At 42.3% G+C, this 17960-nt stretch overlaps 1 protein-coding gene across 2 annotated transcripts in view; it reads left to right on the top strand.

Moving 5' to 3' along the window:
- Positions 1-681: 681 nt before the first annotated feature.
- The window catches only part of LOC133568430 (pre-B-cell leukemia transcription factor 1), a 177218-nt gene continuing 159939 nt past the window's right edge, over positions 682-17960 (top strand). For both annotated transcript variants that reach the window (XM_061920348.1, XM_061920347.1), the window contains exons 1-2: positions 682-1081; positions 5300-5373. In XM_061920348.1, the coding sequence (XP_061776332.1) occupies positions 894-1081; positions 5300-5373 (262 nt within the window). In that variant the 5' untranslated portion in view covers positions 682-893. The remainder of the gene's footprint in view (positions 1082-5299; positions 5374-17960) is intronic.

Here is a 17960-nt window from a genome sequence, read left to right as displayed (position 1 = left end):
ATGGCTTCGAACAAACACGAAACTGTGGCAAGAAATAAACAAGACTTATGCGGACACGGCATGAATCGAGCAACACGAACTGGTATCGCATGAAAACAAGCAATGACGCCAGGCCGACTGACTGGCAAAGACAGGCTTAAATAAGGGACTGGATTAGAAACTGGTGCGCGGTCCGAACACCAGAGGCAGGTGAAAATCACAAGTTGGCATGGTAACCAAACAAAAAAGGGAGCGCAAACAGGAACTAAAAGTCCAAAAACTAACAAAAACATAATCCAGACCCCAGATAATGACAAAATTAAGTCTTTGTTACTTAGAATATGTTCCCTATACTAAAGTGTTACCAAAAACATATAACTTTGTCTTTAATTTGAAAAAAATATTTATATATATTTTTCACTAAAGGGTTCGGTGAATGCATACGAAACTGGTGGGGTTCGATACCTCCAACAAGGTTAAGAACCACTGCTCCAAACTCATTCATAGGGTGCGTTTTTGACACTTTTGATCTTGTTAGGACCATCTATGTACATGCTGTATGGCCAGGGGGACTGCAGTAGTGTGGCCGAAGCCAAACGCAGAGATTTAGATCAGATTTCAGCTAAAGCGAGGGAGAGTGAGAGAGTAAGAGAGAGAGAGAGCGGAGAGAGCGAGAGAGAAGGAGAGAGAGAGAGCGGGCTTCGTCAGTCTTAGTCAGTCTCCCTCCTCCCAAATCCAGAAAAGCTCACAGAGGAGGCGCGGCGAGAGGAATCCGGAGGAATTTCTGCGAGGAATATTTCCTGTCTTTCCCACCAGCAGCTCCCTTTTTTTTTGCCTTTTTCATTCCACGCGCGCACACAAAGAAGAAGTGAAAAGTTGGAGGTGAGGAAGAAGAAAGAAAGAAAGAAGGATCGATGATGGACGAGCAGCCTCGCTTGATGCACTCTCACGGGGTGGGCATGGCAGGACACCCCGGCCTGGCGCAGCATTTGCCGGATGGCACGGCGGGGACGGACGGCGAGGGACGGAAGCAGGACATCGGAGACATTTTACAGCAAATCATGACCATCACCGACCAAAGCTTGGACGAAGCACAGGCGAGGTGAGGATCTGCACACACGAGTTTTTTTTCTACTAATTATTCCAATTTTTAAAACCAAACAACCACAACCATAACACAAGCATGACTGACGCTGCCATTGAAGACTTCGGACAAATACAATCACGCCAACGCCAGTGCCCCAATTTTTCACAATTAATCATTTAATTAATCAAAACTTTTTTTTCCTGCCCCAAAGATAAATTAGATATGTTTTTTTTATCCAGTTCCGTTTTACTTTTAAACAATCTGACATGTTGTAGAGCAGTGGTTCTCAACCTTTTACCCCCTGTGAACATTTGTTTACTTCAAGTACCCCCTAATCAGAGCAAAGCATTTTTGGTTGAAAAAAAGAGATAAAGAAGTCAAATACAGCACTATGTCATCAGTTTCTGATTTATTAAATCGTATAACAGTGCAAAATATTGCTCATTTGTAGTGGTCTTTTTTGAACTATTTGGAAAAAAAGATATACAAATAACTAAAAACTTGTTGAAAAATAAACAAGTGATTCAATTATAAATAAAGATTTCTACACATAGAAGTAATCATCAACTTAAAGTGCCCTCTTTGGGGATTGAAATAGAGATCCAACTGGATTCATGAACTTAATTCTAAACATTTCTTCACAAAAAAAGAAATCTTTAACATCAATATTTATGGAACATGTCCACAAAAAAATCTAGCTGTCAACACTGAATATTGCATTGTTGCATTTCTTTTCACAGTTTATGAACTTACATTCATATTTTGTTGAAGTATTATTCAATAAATATATTTATAAAGGATTTTTGAATTGTTGCTATTTTTAGAATATTTAAAAAAAAATCTCACGTACCCCTCGGCATACCTTCAAGTACCCCCAGGGGTACGCGTACCCCCATTTGAGAACCACTGTTGTAGAGCAATACATACAATGTTGTGTTTCCTGTGGTGGGAAAACAACCTTAGTAAATATGCAATAAATATGTCAAACATATTGAAAATGAAACGTTTGTTGCATATCCTCATGATTAGTTAAACACTGTTGTCTTGCACTGTCTGTCTAGATTATAATTGGAGGCAATTTAGGTGTTTTTTCCCATATCATTGCCCTTGAAAGTGTATGATAGGACATGTTGCACATCATATTACTCATATTTAACAAAATGTGCATGCAAAATGCATTGGAGGTGTTGCATTGTGTATTAACTGTACGGTAAACAAAAATGGATGAAATATATAATTGTTGTTTAATGTTTACCAAATTGAGGATGTTGCTCATGCATAGTTTACAGTAGTAGTACTACTCCTCAATTTGAACAAAATGCATTGTGGATGTTGTGCAAATGACTAGTGTATCTAGTGTGTTTACCTAAATAGATTAAATACAACTAGCTTTTTAATGATTACCAACTTGACAATATTGTGCATTCTACTTATATTTAACAAAATGTACACGCAAAATACATTGGAAGTGATTTAAATGTGAATTCATTTATAAAAAAAGACCCAATAACGATGGATTGAATATCAAATTGTTTTTTATTTCCTACCTAGTTAAGGAAATTGCACATAATCGTGCATAGTTTCCAATAATTGCAGAACTCATTTAGAACAAAATGCATTGTGGGTGTTGTGCAACTGACTAGTGTTGATACAAACATTGTGTATATACTTTATGGTAAAAAGATCAGGTTATGTCTTAATATTTACCAAACTTGCACATATTCATGCATAGTTTCCTGTAGTAATGCCACTCATTTGGAACAAAACATATCATAGGTGTTATGCAACTAACTAGTGTTAAAGATGTCACATTGAGTATTTACTTTATGGTAAAGAGACCAAATAACGATTAACTAAGTGTCTAATTATATTTTAATACGTACCTAGTGAAGGAAATTGCACATAATCATGTATAGTTTCCAATAATAGTAGTACTTACTCCATCCATCCATCCATTTCCTACCGCTTATTCCCTTTGGGGATGCGGGGGGGCGCTGGGGCCTATCTCAGCTACAATCGGGCGGAAGGCGGCGTACACCCTGGACAAGACGCCAACTTATTGCAGGGCCAACACAGATAGACAGACAACATTCACACTCACATTCACACACTAGGGCCAATTTAGTGTTGCCAATCAACCTATCCCCAGGTGCATGTCTTTGGAGGGGGGAGGAAGCCGGAGTACCCAGAGGGATTCCACGCATTCACGGGGAGGACTTGCAAACTCCACACAGAAAGGTCCCGAGCCCGGGATTGAACCCTGACTACTCAGGACCTTTGTATTGTGAGGCAGACACACTAACCCCTCTTCCACCGTGAAGCCCTAGTACTCACTCATTTAGAGCAAAATGTATTGTTGGTATTGAACAACTGACTAGTGTTGTTGTGTTACGTTATGTTTTTACTTTATGGTAATAAGACCAAATAACAAAGTAAATATCACAATTTATTTTAATACTTACTTAGTTAGGGACGTTGCACTAAATCATAAATTTTTTTTTCAATAATAGTAGTACTCATTTAGAAGAAAATGTATTGCAGGTGTTGTACATCCGACTAGTGTTGTTGCGTTGCATTGTGTATTTATTTTATAGTAATAAGACCAAATAACGATGAATTAAATATCAAATTATATATTATTACTTACCTAGTTAAGGAGATTGCATTAAATCATGCATAGTTTCCAAAAATAGTAGTAGTCATTTAGAACAAAATGTTTTGCAGGTGTTGTACAACTGATTCGCGTTGTTTTACTTTATGGTAAAAAAAGACCAAATAACGATGAACTAAATATCAAATTATATTTTAATACTTACCTAGTAAGGAAATTGCACATAATCATACATAGTTTCCAATAATAGTAGTACAATTGTATTGTAGGTGTTGTACAACTGACAAGTGTTGTTGTGTTACACTGTATGTTTAACTTATGGTTAAAAGACCAAATAACGATGAAGTAAATATAAAATTATATTTACCTAGTGAAGTAAATTGCACTAAGTCATGCATAGTTTCCAATAATATTTGTACTCATCTTCCGCCCGATTGTAGCTGAGATAGGCGCCAGCGCCCCCCGCAACCCTGAAAGGGAATAAGTGGTAGAAAATGGATGGATGGATTTAAAACAAATTGTATTGCACAACTGACAAGTGTTGTTGTGTTACATTGTGTTTTTACTTTATGGTAACAAGACCAAATAACGATGAAGTAAATATCAAATTCTATTTTAATACTTACCCAGTTAAGGAAGTTGCACTAATTAATACATAGTTTCCAATAATAGTAGTAAAAATGTATTGGTGTTGGTGCTGGACAACTGACTAGTGTTGTTGTGTCATTTTGTGTATTTACTAATGGTAAAAATCCTAATTGTTTTTTCAATAATTACTAAACTTGCACATATTCATGCATCGTTTCCTGTAGTAATGCCACTCATTTGGATCAAAATGTATCGTAGGTGTTGTGCGACTGTCCTGTGTTTTTTCGGAAACTATGCATTAAATATAAAAATGTCACATAGTAGCTGCACATTTTTTCTTTATGTATTTGATATTTGTTTTCTTACTATGGTATAGTATTTAGTCATTATTTATTTGTTCACTGTTCTATTACAGAGAACAAAGGGAATTGGATAAAATTGCTACGGTATGAAAAGAGGTAGGATTAAATAAGCTCTGCTTCTTCCTACTCCTTTTCGGACGTGCTGTAATGAAACAACTGGAATTGTGTAATGCACTACATTGTATTGTATACTTTACTTACTTACTTAGGCCCATCGCTCCCAATGGAGCATAGGCCATCAATGACTCCTCTCCATGCAGCACGGAAAAAAAAAAAATGTTCAGTTCAGTTTCAGTTTATTTCGAACAGGCATACAATACATTGTATTGTATGCCTGTTCGAAATAAACTGAACATTTTTTGTGCATATTTTCTAGAAATGGTATTATACAGTCCTATGTATATGGAAAAGGCATGTGCAACTAACTGTGTGGGGATTACATACAACTGGAAGCTAGTTTACTCATCTTCTGGTACATTTGAACAAAATGTTTAAGTTCACTGTATTCTGAAAAAATTCCCTCAATCATGACTTATAGACTTAAATATAAAAATGTTACGTTAATGCTTCTTTGATGTCTTTCTCTTGTCGTAACTGAAGATAAGTGGCTTTTATGATTTTTTTTTTTAAAGTAGTAGTTGCTTGTGACATGCATCTCTTCTCTCCTTTCAGGAAACACGCTTTGAACTGCCACAGAATGAAACCTGCACTCTTCAACGTCTTGTGTGAAATAAAGGAGAAAACAGGTCAGTTTGCTTGCTGTCTGTCGATCCGTCCAAATCATAAGTCATGCACACCATGCAACGTTACTGTACATGTCGTGTCTCAGCGTCCCCCCCCCCCCGACAAACGTCACACGCCATGCATGTGAGCGGTTGTGCGTCCCCAGCAGAGTGGCTGGCACACAATGCACAGGAGTGTTTTCAGAGCTGGACTGGGCTTTCTCACCCTCTGTCAGCTCCCTTCGGCCCGAGTTTGATGGTGTTTGCTAAGTGAGCTGTTTTACATGCAGCGGCTAGTCGGCGAGAGGAGTGGTGTAGAGGGCGGGGATTTTTCTGTTTATGTTTGCAACAAGGGTCAAAGTCATGAAAAGGAATGTGTGAATTATTACTCACTTAGCAGCAAATTAAACCGGAGCGACTCACATGATGAAAGCCTGTGATTAATCTCGGGAGGAATATGGCCGAGCGGCGGCTCGTTTGAGAAATAGCTTTCCGAGGCTGGAAAATAAAACAAAGTCTGCAGTTTGACCTCGTCTTTGAGCTCGCGCCGGCGGAAAAAAAAAAAAAAAAAGAAGCTGTCAAGAGGTTTTTTAAGAGACCTCCGTCTTTGTGCACGCCTGCTGTTGTTGCGTTTGCCGCCGCGCAGACAGCTGAAAATAAACACTTAATTCAAAATGGACGTTTTATTCCTGTGAGTCAGAATTTGGCGGCGAGAGGAGAAATGAACCAAAGGACACGTGAGGATTTTCTACAGATTTATAAAGGTTAAAGAGTGCTCTTGCGAGGAGGAATCCATATAGGTTGGGGCCCTCTTTCTAAGTTGCAAGGCTGGGAAAAGTGAGACAGTGTTGCCTGGCTCTTTGTAAACTGTCTGGCGTCTCCCCGGGTTCAACTGGAGTTCGCTTTCCAAAAAGAAGAACAAAGTGACTTGGACCTTTTCCTGGCTGCTCCCCGTGCCTCCCCTTCCCTTCTTGTGCTCTTCCCTTCCCACCATTCTTGGCAACAAAGAAGAGGTTCCCCTTTTTTCTGCACATTTCAACACCAAGTTTGGAAATGAACCCCCTTCGCCTCTCCAAAGCAAGAAAATCCCATTCGGAGGAGTTGATGGCGACCCTCGTCTTCAAAATCCTTTCACCGCGTGCGACAGAGAAAATGAGTCAAACCTTCAGCATGGCATTTACAGCCAAATGTGCTGAGTGCAGCGTATGCAAGCAGCCTGTAATTTGTCAGCTCTTTTTTTTGTGTCTATATACTTTCTATGCAAGCGTCCGACATGCTTCTTTCCAAATTGTTGTCCAAGGAATTAAAAACATGCATGACATGCATCTACATTGACAGAACTGTCAATCAAAACATGCATTTTCTTCATAATCAAAATTTTGCGTTCTTTACCATAACCGTATTTTAGTCAGGATCGAGGATCTCCAAACTGGGAAATCAATTTTTTTGTGTCATTTCCTAATTATGATTTACAATCCCATTTACCGGAAAGGGGAGGTTCAGGAAGTTAGGAAGCTACCCAGCCAATGCAAACATGTCCTACTACTGCAAAAGTCCATGGTTAAAACATGAATCCTTATTGGTCTGTCAAATCATGCTTTGCGTTTTTTAACATACACATATATTTAAAGCAAAACATTTTGAGATTTCAAGACTTTTTGTGTGATAGCACAATGTACTGTTCCGTAGTTAGTGTAATTTTTTTTTCTGACATTTCCACAGTAGTATCCATCCATTTCCTACCGCTTGTCGCACGGGGTCGCTGGAGCCTATCTCAGCTGCATTCGGGCGGTAGGCAGGGTACACCCTGGACAAGTCGCCACCTCATCACAGGGCCAACACATATAGACAGACAACATTCACACTCACATTCACACACTAGCGCCAATTTAGTGTTGCCAATCAACCTATCCCCGGGTGCATGTCTTTGGAGGTGGGAGGAAGCCGGAGTACCCGGAGGGAACCCACGCATTCACGGGGAGAACATGCAAACTCCACACTGAAAGATCCCAAGCTCGGGATTGCACCCAGGACTGATCAGGACCTTAGTATTGTGAGGCAGATGCACTAACCCCTCTCCCACTGTGCCCACACAGTAGTAATCATTCATTATAAATTAGGGCTGGGCGATATATCGATATACACGATATATCACGGGTTTGTCTGCGATATATGAAATGACTATATCGTGATATTCGAGTATACGTTCTCACGCAGTTGCTTTTAGCTTCGGGCATTACACTAATGGCTCTTCCCATTCGTTCTTGTGTCTCCTTCTCACAGACAGCAAGCACACAAACTTACAAACTCCGTTTCCATATGATTTGGGAAATTGTGTTAGATGTAAATATAAAAGGAATACAATGATTTGCAAATCATTTTCAACCCATATTCAGTAGAATATGCTACAAAGACAACATATTTGATGTTCAAACTGATAAACATTTTTTTCGTGCAAATAATCATTAAATTTAGAATTTGATGCCAGCAACATGTGACAAAGAAGTTGGGAAAGGTGGAAATAAATACTGATAAAGTTGAAGAATGCTCATCAAACACTAATAAATGATAAATGGGTTGTACTTGTATAGCGCTTTTCTACCTTCAAGGTACTCAAAGCGCTTTGACACTACTTCCCCATTTACCCATTCACACACACATTCACACACTGATGGAGGGAGCTGCCATGCAAGGCGCTAACCAGCACCCATCAGGAGCAAGGGTGAAGTGTCTTGCTCAGGACACAACGGACGTGACGAGGTTGGTACTAGGTGGGGATTGAACCAGGGACCCTCGGGTTGCGCATGGCCACTCTACCACTGCGCCACGCCGTTCCCTTATATTGAACATTCCACAGGAGTGCAGGCTAGTTGGGAGCAGTTGGGTACGATGATTGGGTATAAAAGCAGCTTCCATGAAATGCTAAGTAATTCACAAACAAGGATGGGGTGAGGGTCACCACTTTGTAAGCAAATTGTCGAACAGTTTTAGAACAACATTTTTCAACGAGCTATTGCAAGGAATTTAGGGATTTTACCATCTAAGGTCCGTAAAATCATCAAAAAGTTCAGAGAATCTGGAGAAATGGGGGTACTGTTTTTCCACTTACCGCAAAATGTTGTAAAAACAAAACAAAAAAACAACACTATTTTACAGTAACATTTTATAAATTTAAAGTGTTTACTATATAATCCACAGTCTACTTAAAACAAATTCCTTGCGGCAACAGTATTGGTGCGTGCAAAACAGCAGCAGGCGACTGTGGCCTGCGTGCCGGTTCTAATACTAATCAAATATCATCCCAGGGGCCATAGATAATTCATCTGTGGGCCGGATCTGGCCTGCGGGCCTTGACTTTGACACGTAGGTCATAGAGCTAGGGTGTCAAACGTACGGCCCGAGGGCCGGCTCGGGCCCGCGAACAGGTTTTATCCGGCCCGTGGAATGAGTTTCCTAAGTATGAAATTTAAACTGAAATTTTTAAATAAAAGAAACCGTTGTTCTAAATGTGTCCACTGGATGTCACAATAGCAATTCTTTGTACCTTTGTAGATTATGCTACGTATATAAAAAAAAAAATAAACCACATGATGTTAGTATATCAGTCGAGAAAAATTATCCAAGTACAAAAATAACATAGTGTAATTTGATTTTGATAGAATTTTTTACATTGATAGATTGAAAATTAACACCAATGAGTGACTGATGAACATTATCACACACATTTTTAAGAAAATATAAAAAACGACAAATAAAGAGAATACTATTAACTGCAACATTTAAGTGTAAAAAACATTAGGATTTGTACAATTTGCTTGTTCTATTTTTAAACAAAGAAAGTAATCTGAAGTTTTTATTTTTAAGTTATTGTGCCGTGACTTTACCTGTCCGGCCCACTTAGGAGTGCAATTTTGTCCATGTGGCCCCTGATCTAAAAGGAGTTTGACACCCCTGTCATAGAGGGATGGCGCACGGGTCGAGAAAGAACTCAATAGGTTTTGATGCAGATCTGGTTTTAGCCGTGGGAGGTCTCCAGTCTGTCCCGGAGTGTAATTCCTTTATTCGTTTAATGATGCGACACAAAATAATGTCAGTGTTGCTTTTTAGCCATTCACCTCAGGGATAATTCTCCACAGATCATTTGTTGTCTGCAATGTTCCACAGTTCCAAATGTGTGTGTGTGTGTGTGTGTGTGTGTGTGTGTGCGTGCTTCTTTTTAAGTGCAGCGTGAGTGTTGACAGCAGCAATATGAGACATTGCAGCAGCGAGGTGTCCACTGGCGAGCAGCTGACATACAAGGCGGGAGCGCATGCCTAAAGCAGGCCTTAACTGATGACCCCGCCTCTCCCCGCCTGCCATATAGTCGTGCCAGGGTCGGTGCTGGTGTCACGTCGGGAGTATTTAGCAAGCCGCAACAAGCTCTGCGGAGGCGAGAGCCTTGTGTCGCCACTTGAGGTCTTTTTTTTTCTTTTCCAAACACAAACATCATCTTTAACAGTTCCTGAGAGCACTGAAGACTTTGCTTTCCTGTTCTCGCCTCACATCCTGTGCGGCGGCTTGTTTGTGTAGAGCCATTAGAGCAGGGGAAGCTGGCGCGTACAGGTTAAAGGAAGACAAGCTCCGCTCCAAGTTTGTGTTTGCGGGTGTCGGATTTCAAGCATACTCTTTCTCTTTGTTTCCTTGTCTTTGACTGTATCATCGGGCCGCTTTTGTTGTCAGCAGCCTCGCATTACCCCCATGCAGGCCCGAGCAGGTCAGAAGGGGAGCTCCTGCACGACTAATGTGATCAGGCGGATAATGCATTACGCTGCTTGAACCTATCAAAGCCGGGAGACCTGCTGAATCAGTCCATCTCGCTAACTGCGCCCCCGCGCCGCTAATTAGACACGAACGCGCCTTTCAGTTGATATGGTCACTTTGCCGCTCGGTGCTGGACGAAGCAGTTTTTTAAAATTTGGGTGCAGAGCGAAGTCGAGCGAATGTGCTGAGTTGTAACCTGGGTGTAGTTCCACGATGTCCGTCTCTATTAAAATGCAACAGAAATTGCCCCGGCGATGTCGTTCACTTGGCTTGTGTGTTGTTGTGATGACCTAGACACAATAACAGGAGGGAGAAAGGCAAGATTAATGGATAACAAATTAATTGAAACTCAAGACCAGACCTGGGCAAATTAAGGCCCGGGGGCCGCATGCGGCCCGTTAAGCTTTCAATATGGCCCGCCGGACATTCCCAAATTATTTTTTTAGCTCTTTAAGATGGCTCAGAAAATCAGTCGAGACTCCTCCCACCCCCACCAAGGACTGTTTTCACTGCTGGACTCTGTAAAGAGGTGCCGCAGCCTCCATAGCAGAACCTCCAGGTTCTGTAACAACTTCTTCCCTCAGGCCATAAGACTCTTAAACGCATCATAATAAACCCCTCAATTCTCCCCAAAAACAGATTAACTCGCTGGACTATAAAGAAAACATAACATGGATGCATATGCAAAAGTGCATTATATTTATCTGTACATTAACTGTATTTATATCAGCACCTTCTTTTGTAAATGCAAACACTCTGCACCTTATTGCTCCTTTATCCTGCTCTGCAACGAGCTAATGCAACGTTCGTTCTTATCGGTACTGTAAAGTTCAACCTTGAATGACAATAAAGGAAGTCTAAGAAACTGTAGCTGCCATTATGATGTGCAGTGATGTTTTCAAATGACCATAAGTCTTGAACTATACAAAGTATTTCAGTGGTTAAAATCTGCGCTTTTGCATGATATACTAGTTACCAGGGGCGTCACTAGCTTTTAAGGATAGGGGGGCTTAGCCCCCAAGAGATGAATAGGATGTGAGCGAATGTAGGGCACGATCACAAAACTTCACAAACGGCTACTAAAGACTTAGAAATTATGCATTGTTGTTAATATTATTTCAGTCAGTTAAGGAAATTGAATATATATGGAAGTCTGAATAGAAATGAGAAATGTTTATATATATATATACATATACTGTAAATAAGAAAGACTTAAAGTCTGTCTGCTGATCTGAAAAAGAGCCAAAGCTGTCAATGAGCTGAGGCACCATCTTCAAAGTGCAATGCTGAAACAAATAACGCAAACAATAAAATGTAACTTCCAGGGCTTGAGATTAATGTAGTCCCGCCGTCCCGGGGACGGTAAAAAAAATGCACGGGACGAAATGAAATGCTCCCTGGGATGATGGCTTTTAATCATTTTATTCTTTTTCTTTTTATGTATTTATTCATTTTACATTTTATATTAAATGTATTGGTTTTTCCTCCCTCTGAAAATCCTATGAAATGCTTAACAAACCATCATGATACAAACCCCGTTTCCATCTGAGTTGGGAAATTGTGTTGGATGTAAATATAAACCGAATACAATGATTTGCTAATCCTTTTCAACCCATATTCACTTGAATGCACTACAAAAACAAGATATTTGATGTTCAAACTCATAAACTTTATTTTTTTTTGCAAATAATAATTAACTTAGAATTTCATGGCTGCAACACATGCCAAAGTAGTTGGGAAAGGGCATGTTCATCACTGTGTTACATCACCTTTTCTTTTAACAGCACTCAATAAACGTTTGGGAACTGAGGAAACTAATTGTTGAAGTTTTGAAAGTGGAATTCTTTTCCATTATTGTTTTATGTAGAGCTTCAGTCGTTCAACAGTCTGGGGTCTCCGCTGTCGTATTTTACGCTTCATAATGCGCCACACATTTTCGATGGGAGACAGGTCTGGACTGCAGGCGGGCCAGGAAAGTACCTGCATTCTTTTTTTATGAAGCCACGCTGTTGTAACACGTGCTGAATGTGGCTTGGTATTGTCTTGCTGAAATAAGCAGGGGCGTCCATGAAAAAGACGGCGCTTGGACGGCAGCATATGTTGTTCCAAAACCTGTATATACCTTTTGGCATTAATGGTGCCTTCACAGATGTGTAAGTTACCCATGCCTTGGGCACTAATGCACCCCTATACCATCACAGATGCTGGCTTTTGAACATTGTGTCGATAACAGTCTGGATGGTTCGCTTCCCCTTTGGTCCGGATAACACGATGTTAAATATTTCCCCAAAAATTTGAAATGTGGACTCGTCAGACCACAGAACACTTTTCCACTTTGCATCAGTCCATCTTATATGATCTCGGGCGTTTCTGGATGTTGTTGATAAATGGCTTTCGTTTTGCATAGTAGAGCTTTACCTTGCACTTACAGATTTAGCTACAAACTGTATTTAGTGACAGTGGTTTTCTGAAGTGTTCCTGAGCCCATGTGGTGATATCCTTTAGAGATTGATGTCAGTTTTTGATACAGTGCCGTACATCTAACACAATTTCCCAAATCATATGGAAACGGGGTTTGTATATATATATATATATATATATATATATATATATATATATTAGGGCTGCGAATCTTTGGGTGTCCCACGATTCGATTCAATATTGATTCTTGGGGTCACGATTCGATAATATATCGATTTTTTTCCCAATTCGATTCTCGATTCAAAAACAATATTTTTCTGATTCAAAACGATTCTGTATTCATTCAATACATAGGATTTCAGCAGGATCTACCCCAGTCTGCTGACATGCAAGCAGAGTAGTAGATTTAAAAAAAAAAAGCTTTTATAATTGTTAAGGACAATGTTTTATCAACTGATTGCAACAATGTAAATTTTTTTTACTATTAAACAAACCAACAATACGACCTATTTTCCATCCATCTTCTTCTGCTTACCCGAGGTCGGGTCGCGGGGGCAAGAACCTAAGCAGGGAAACCCAGACTTCCCTTTCCCCAGCCACTTCGTCTAGCTCTTCCCAGGGGATCCCGAGGCGTTCCCAGGCCAGCCGGGAGACATAGTCTTCCCAACGTGTCCTGGGTCTTCCCCGTGGCCTCCTACCGGTTGGACGTGCCCTAAACACCTCCCTAGGGAGGCGTTCGGGTGGCATCCGGACCAGATACCCGAACCACCTCATCCGGCTCCTCTCGATGTGAAGGAGCAGTGCCTTTACTTTGAGTTCCTCCCGGATGGCAGAGCTTCTCACCCTATCTCTAAGGGAGAGACCCGCCACACGGCGGAGCAAACTAATTTCGGCCGCTTGTACTCGTGATCTTATCCTTTCGGTCATGACCCAAAGCTCATGACCATAGGTGAGGATGGGAACGTAGATCGACCGGTAAATTGAGAGCTTTGCCTTCCGGCTCAGCTCCATCTTCACCACAACGGATCGGTACAAACGTCTGCATTACTGAAGACGCCGCACCGATCCGCCTGTCGATCTCACGATCCACTCTTCCCTCACTTGTGAACAAGACTCCTAGGTACTTGAACTCCTCCACTTGGGGCAGTGTCTCCTCCCCAACCCGGAGATGGCATTCCACCCTTTTCCGGGCGAGAACCATGGACTCGGACTTGGAGGTGCTGATTCTCATTCCGTTCGCTTCACACTCGGCTGCAAACCGATCCAGTAAGAGCTGAATATCCCGGTCAGAGGAAGTCATCAGGACCACATCATCTGCAAAAAGCAGAGACCTAATCCTGCGGTCACCAAACCGGAATCCCTCAACGCCTTGACTGCGCCTAGAAATTCTGTCCATAAAAGTTATGAACAGAATCGGTGACAAAGGACAGCCTTGGCGGAGTCCAACCCTCACTGGAAACGTGTTCGACTTACTGCCGGCAATGCGGACCAAGCTCTGGCACTGATCGTACAGGGAGCGGACCGCCACAATAAGACAGTCCGATACCCCATACTCTCTGAGCACTCCCCACAGGACTTCCCGAGGGACACGGTCGAATGCCTTCTCCAAGTCCACAAAGCACATGTAGACTGGTTGGGCAAACTCCCATGCACCCTCAATAACCCTGCCGAGAGTATAGAGCTGGTCCACAGTTCCACGACCAGGACGAAAACCACACTGTTCCTCCTGAATCCGAGGTTCGACTATCCGGCGTAGCCTCCTCTCCAGTACACCTGAATAAACCTTACCGGGAAGGCTGAGGAGTGTGATCCCACGATAGTTGGAACACACCCTCCGGTCCACCTTCTTAAAGAGAGCAACCACCACCCCGGTCTGCCAATCCAGAGGTACCGCCCCCGATGTCCACGCGATGCTGCAGAGTCTTGTCAACCAAGACAGCCCCACGGCATCCAGAGCCTTAAGGAACTCCGGGCGGGTCTTGTCCACCCCCGAGGCCTTGCCACCGAGGAGCTTTTTAACTACCTCAGCGACCTCAGCCCCAGAAATAGGAGAGTCCACCACAGATTCCCCAGGCACTGCTTCCTCATAGGAAGACGTGTTGGTGGGATTGAGGAGGTCTTTGAAGTATTCCTTCCACCTATCCACAACATCCGCAGTTGAGGTCAGCAGAACACCATCCGCACCATACACGGTGTTGATAGTGCACTGCTTCCCCTTCCTGAGGCGGCGAGCGGTGGTCCAGAATCGCTTCGAAGCTGTCCGGAAGTCGTTTTCCATGGCTTCCCCGAACTCCTCTCATGTCCGAGTTTTTGCCTCAGCGACCGCTGAAGTCGCACACCGCTTGGCCTGTCGGTACCTCTCCATTGCCTCCGGAGTCCTATGAGCCAAAAGGACCCGATGGGACTCCTTCTTCAGCTTGATGGCATCCCTCACCGCTGGTGTCCACCAAGGGGTTTTAGGATTGCCGGCTCGACAGTTACCAACTACCTTGCGGCCACAGCTCCGATCAGCCGCCTCGACAATAGAGGTGCGGAAAATGGTCCACTCGGACTCAATGTCCAGCACCTCCCTCGTGACATGTTCGAAGTTCTTCCGGAGGTGGGAATTGAAACTTTCTCTGACAGGAGACTCTGCCAGACGTTCCCAGCAGACCCTCACAATGCGTTTGGGCCTGCCAGGTCCGTCCGGCATCCTTCCCCACCATCGCAGCCAACTCACCACCAGGTGGTGATCGGTAGAAAGCTCCGCCCCTCTCTTCACCCGGGTGTCCAAAACATGAGGCCGCAAATCCGATGACACAACTACAAAGTCGATCATGGAACTGCGGCCTAGGGTGTCCTGGTGCCAAGTGCACATATGGACACCTTTGTGTTTGAACATGGTCTTTGTAATGGACAAACTGTGACGAGCACAAAAGTCCAATAACAAAACACCACTCGGGTTCAGATCCGGGCGGCCATTCTTCCCAATCACGCCTCTCCAGGTTTCACTGTCGTTGCCAACATGAGCGTTGAAGTCCCCCAGTAGGACAAGGAAATCACCCGGTTGTGCACTTTCCAGTACTCCCTCGAGTGTACCCAAAAAGGGTGGGTACTCTGAACTGCTGTTTGGTGCGTAAGCACAAACAACAGTCAGGACCCGTCCCCCCACCCGAAGGCGGAGGGAGGCTACCCTTTCGTCCACTGGGTTGAACTCCAACGTGCAGGCTTTAAGCCGGGGGGCAACCAGAATAGCTACCCCAGCCTGTCGCCTCTCACTGTCGGCAACGCCAGAGTGGAAGAGGGTCCAGTCCCTCTCGAGAGAAGTGGTTCCAGAGCCCTTGCTGTGCGTCGAAGTGAGTCCGACTATATCCAGCCGGAACTTCTCCACTTCGCGCACTAGCTCAGACTCTTTCCCCCCCAGTGACGTGACGTTCCACGTCCCAAGAGGTAGCTTCTGTAGCCGAGGATCGGACCGCCAAGTGCCCCGCTTTCGGCTGCTGCCCAGCTCACATTGCACCCGACCTCTATGGCCCCTGCTATGGGTGGTGAGCCCATTGGAGGGGTGACCCACGTTGCCTCATCGGGCTGTGCCCGGCCGGGCCCCATGGGAACAGGCCCGGCCACCAGGCGCTCGCCATCGTGCTCCACCTCCGGGCCTGGCTCCAGAAGGGGGCCCCGGTGACCCGTGTCCGGGCGAGGGAAATCTGGGTCCATGTTTTGTCTTCTTCATAGACCTATTTTATCTTTGTGAAAACATTGGACACAGTGTGTTGTCAAGCTTATGAGATGCGATGCAAGTGTAAGCCACTGTAACACTGTTTTTTTTTTTTTTTTTTATAAATGTCTAATGATAATGTCAATGAGTGATTTTTAATCACTGCTATGCTGAAATTATAACTAATATTGATACTGTTGTTGATATTATTCATTTTTGTTTCACTACTTTTGGTTTGTTCTGTGTCGTGTTTGTGTCTTCTCAATTGCTGTTTATTGCAGTCCTGAGTGTTGCTGGGTCAAGTTTGGTTTTGGAATTAGACTGCATTGTTATAGTATTGCTGTGTAGTGGTAATAGATTTTTTAAAAATGACGATTGATTCTGAATCGCACAACGTATTCGATTCGTATTCGAATCGATTTTTTCCCACACCCCTAATATATATATATATATATATATATATATATATATATATATATATATATATATATATATATATATATATATATATATTTATACACAAACCCCATTTCCATATGAGTTGGGAAATTGTGTTGGATGTAAATATAAACGGAATACAATGATTTGCAAATCATTTTCAACCCATATTCAGTTGAATATTTGATGTTTAAACTGATAAACTTTTTTTTTTGTTGCAAATAATCATTAACTTTAGAATTTGATGCCAGCAACATGTGACAAAGAAGTCATAAAGTTAAAAGCTTAGTGACATATCAGATTGTAGGTGGGTTTATTTTTTACCCTTTGCGTTCATATTTTTGTGTGTTTGTTGCATTTTGGTTGCGTTTCGCTTGATGGTAAAGTATGTCGATCGGGGGTTTGGAGGGGTGTCAATATTCAGTGTTTTATCGTTAACAGTTAATATTGTAAATGACTCATTATTTATTTTCATGTACATTTTGGGTGTCTCATTCAGTAAAACAACATAAAATTCCATTCCGTTTTTAAGGCGGTCTGTCATAACGTTTTTAGTATTCAATCAGACATTATTGTGACGTTTTACATTGTTTGTATTGCTCTTAAAAATCAGATAAACCGGCCCCCAAACACATTTTTTTCTCTAAGTTTGGCCTGCCGAGTGTAAATAATTGCCCATGCCTGCCTAAGATGATAGCTGCTGCCCAGCTGTATTTGGAAGAGGGCTGGTAAGTACAGAGAAAACACATTGACAAACTCTAAACTGAATTTGGAAAGACAAATAACAGAAAGGGTAAGAACAGGAAGTGATTGTCTCCTGTATGTTCTATTAAAACAGCTGTTAAAACTTGCATCGCTAGTGGTAATTATTTATGACATTTTGTGTTTCAGACACAAGGAATTTGTTTGTCTTTTTATAGGGCTGTCAAATTTAACGAGTTAACTCATGTGATTAAGCACAAAAACGTAACACATTAATCATGTATGTACGCAGATTAATCACATTATTGTGACCTCGAATGGTTACCTGGAAGCCGGCACGGGTTGTTATACAGTCAGTGATCAGGTCAATGCATACGACAGTGCGAAGACTCAGACTGGTGTGCTCTCTGGTAAATTTCTTTTCAAATAACACCCTGACTGGACTTTTTTTCCAGGTTTTGAGCAAATAAACAACGTGCATTTAAGTAAAACATATTTTGATAAAGGTTTCTGGATGACAATAAAATTGTATTTGTCTCTGAATATCAGGGTC

This window comes from Nerophis ophidion, linkage group LG14 (genome assembly GCF_033978795.1).
Source record: "Nerophis ophidion isolate RoL-2023_Sa linkage group LG14, RoL_Noph_v1.0, whole genome shotgun sequence".
Classification (NCBI taxonomy): Eukaryota; Metazoa; Chordata; class Actinopteri; order Syngnathiformes; family Syngnathidae; genus Nerophis; species Nerophis ophidion.
This window is presented reverse-complemented; position numbering and strand designations above follow the sequence as displayed.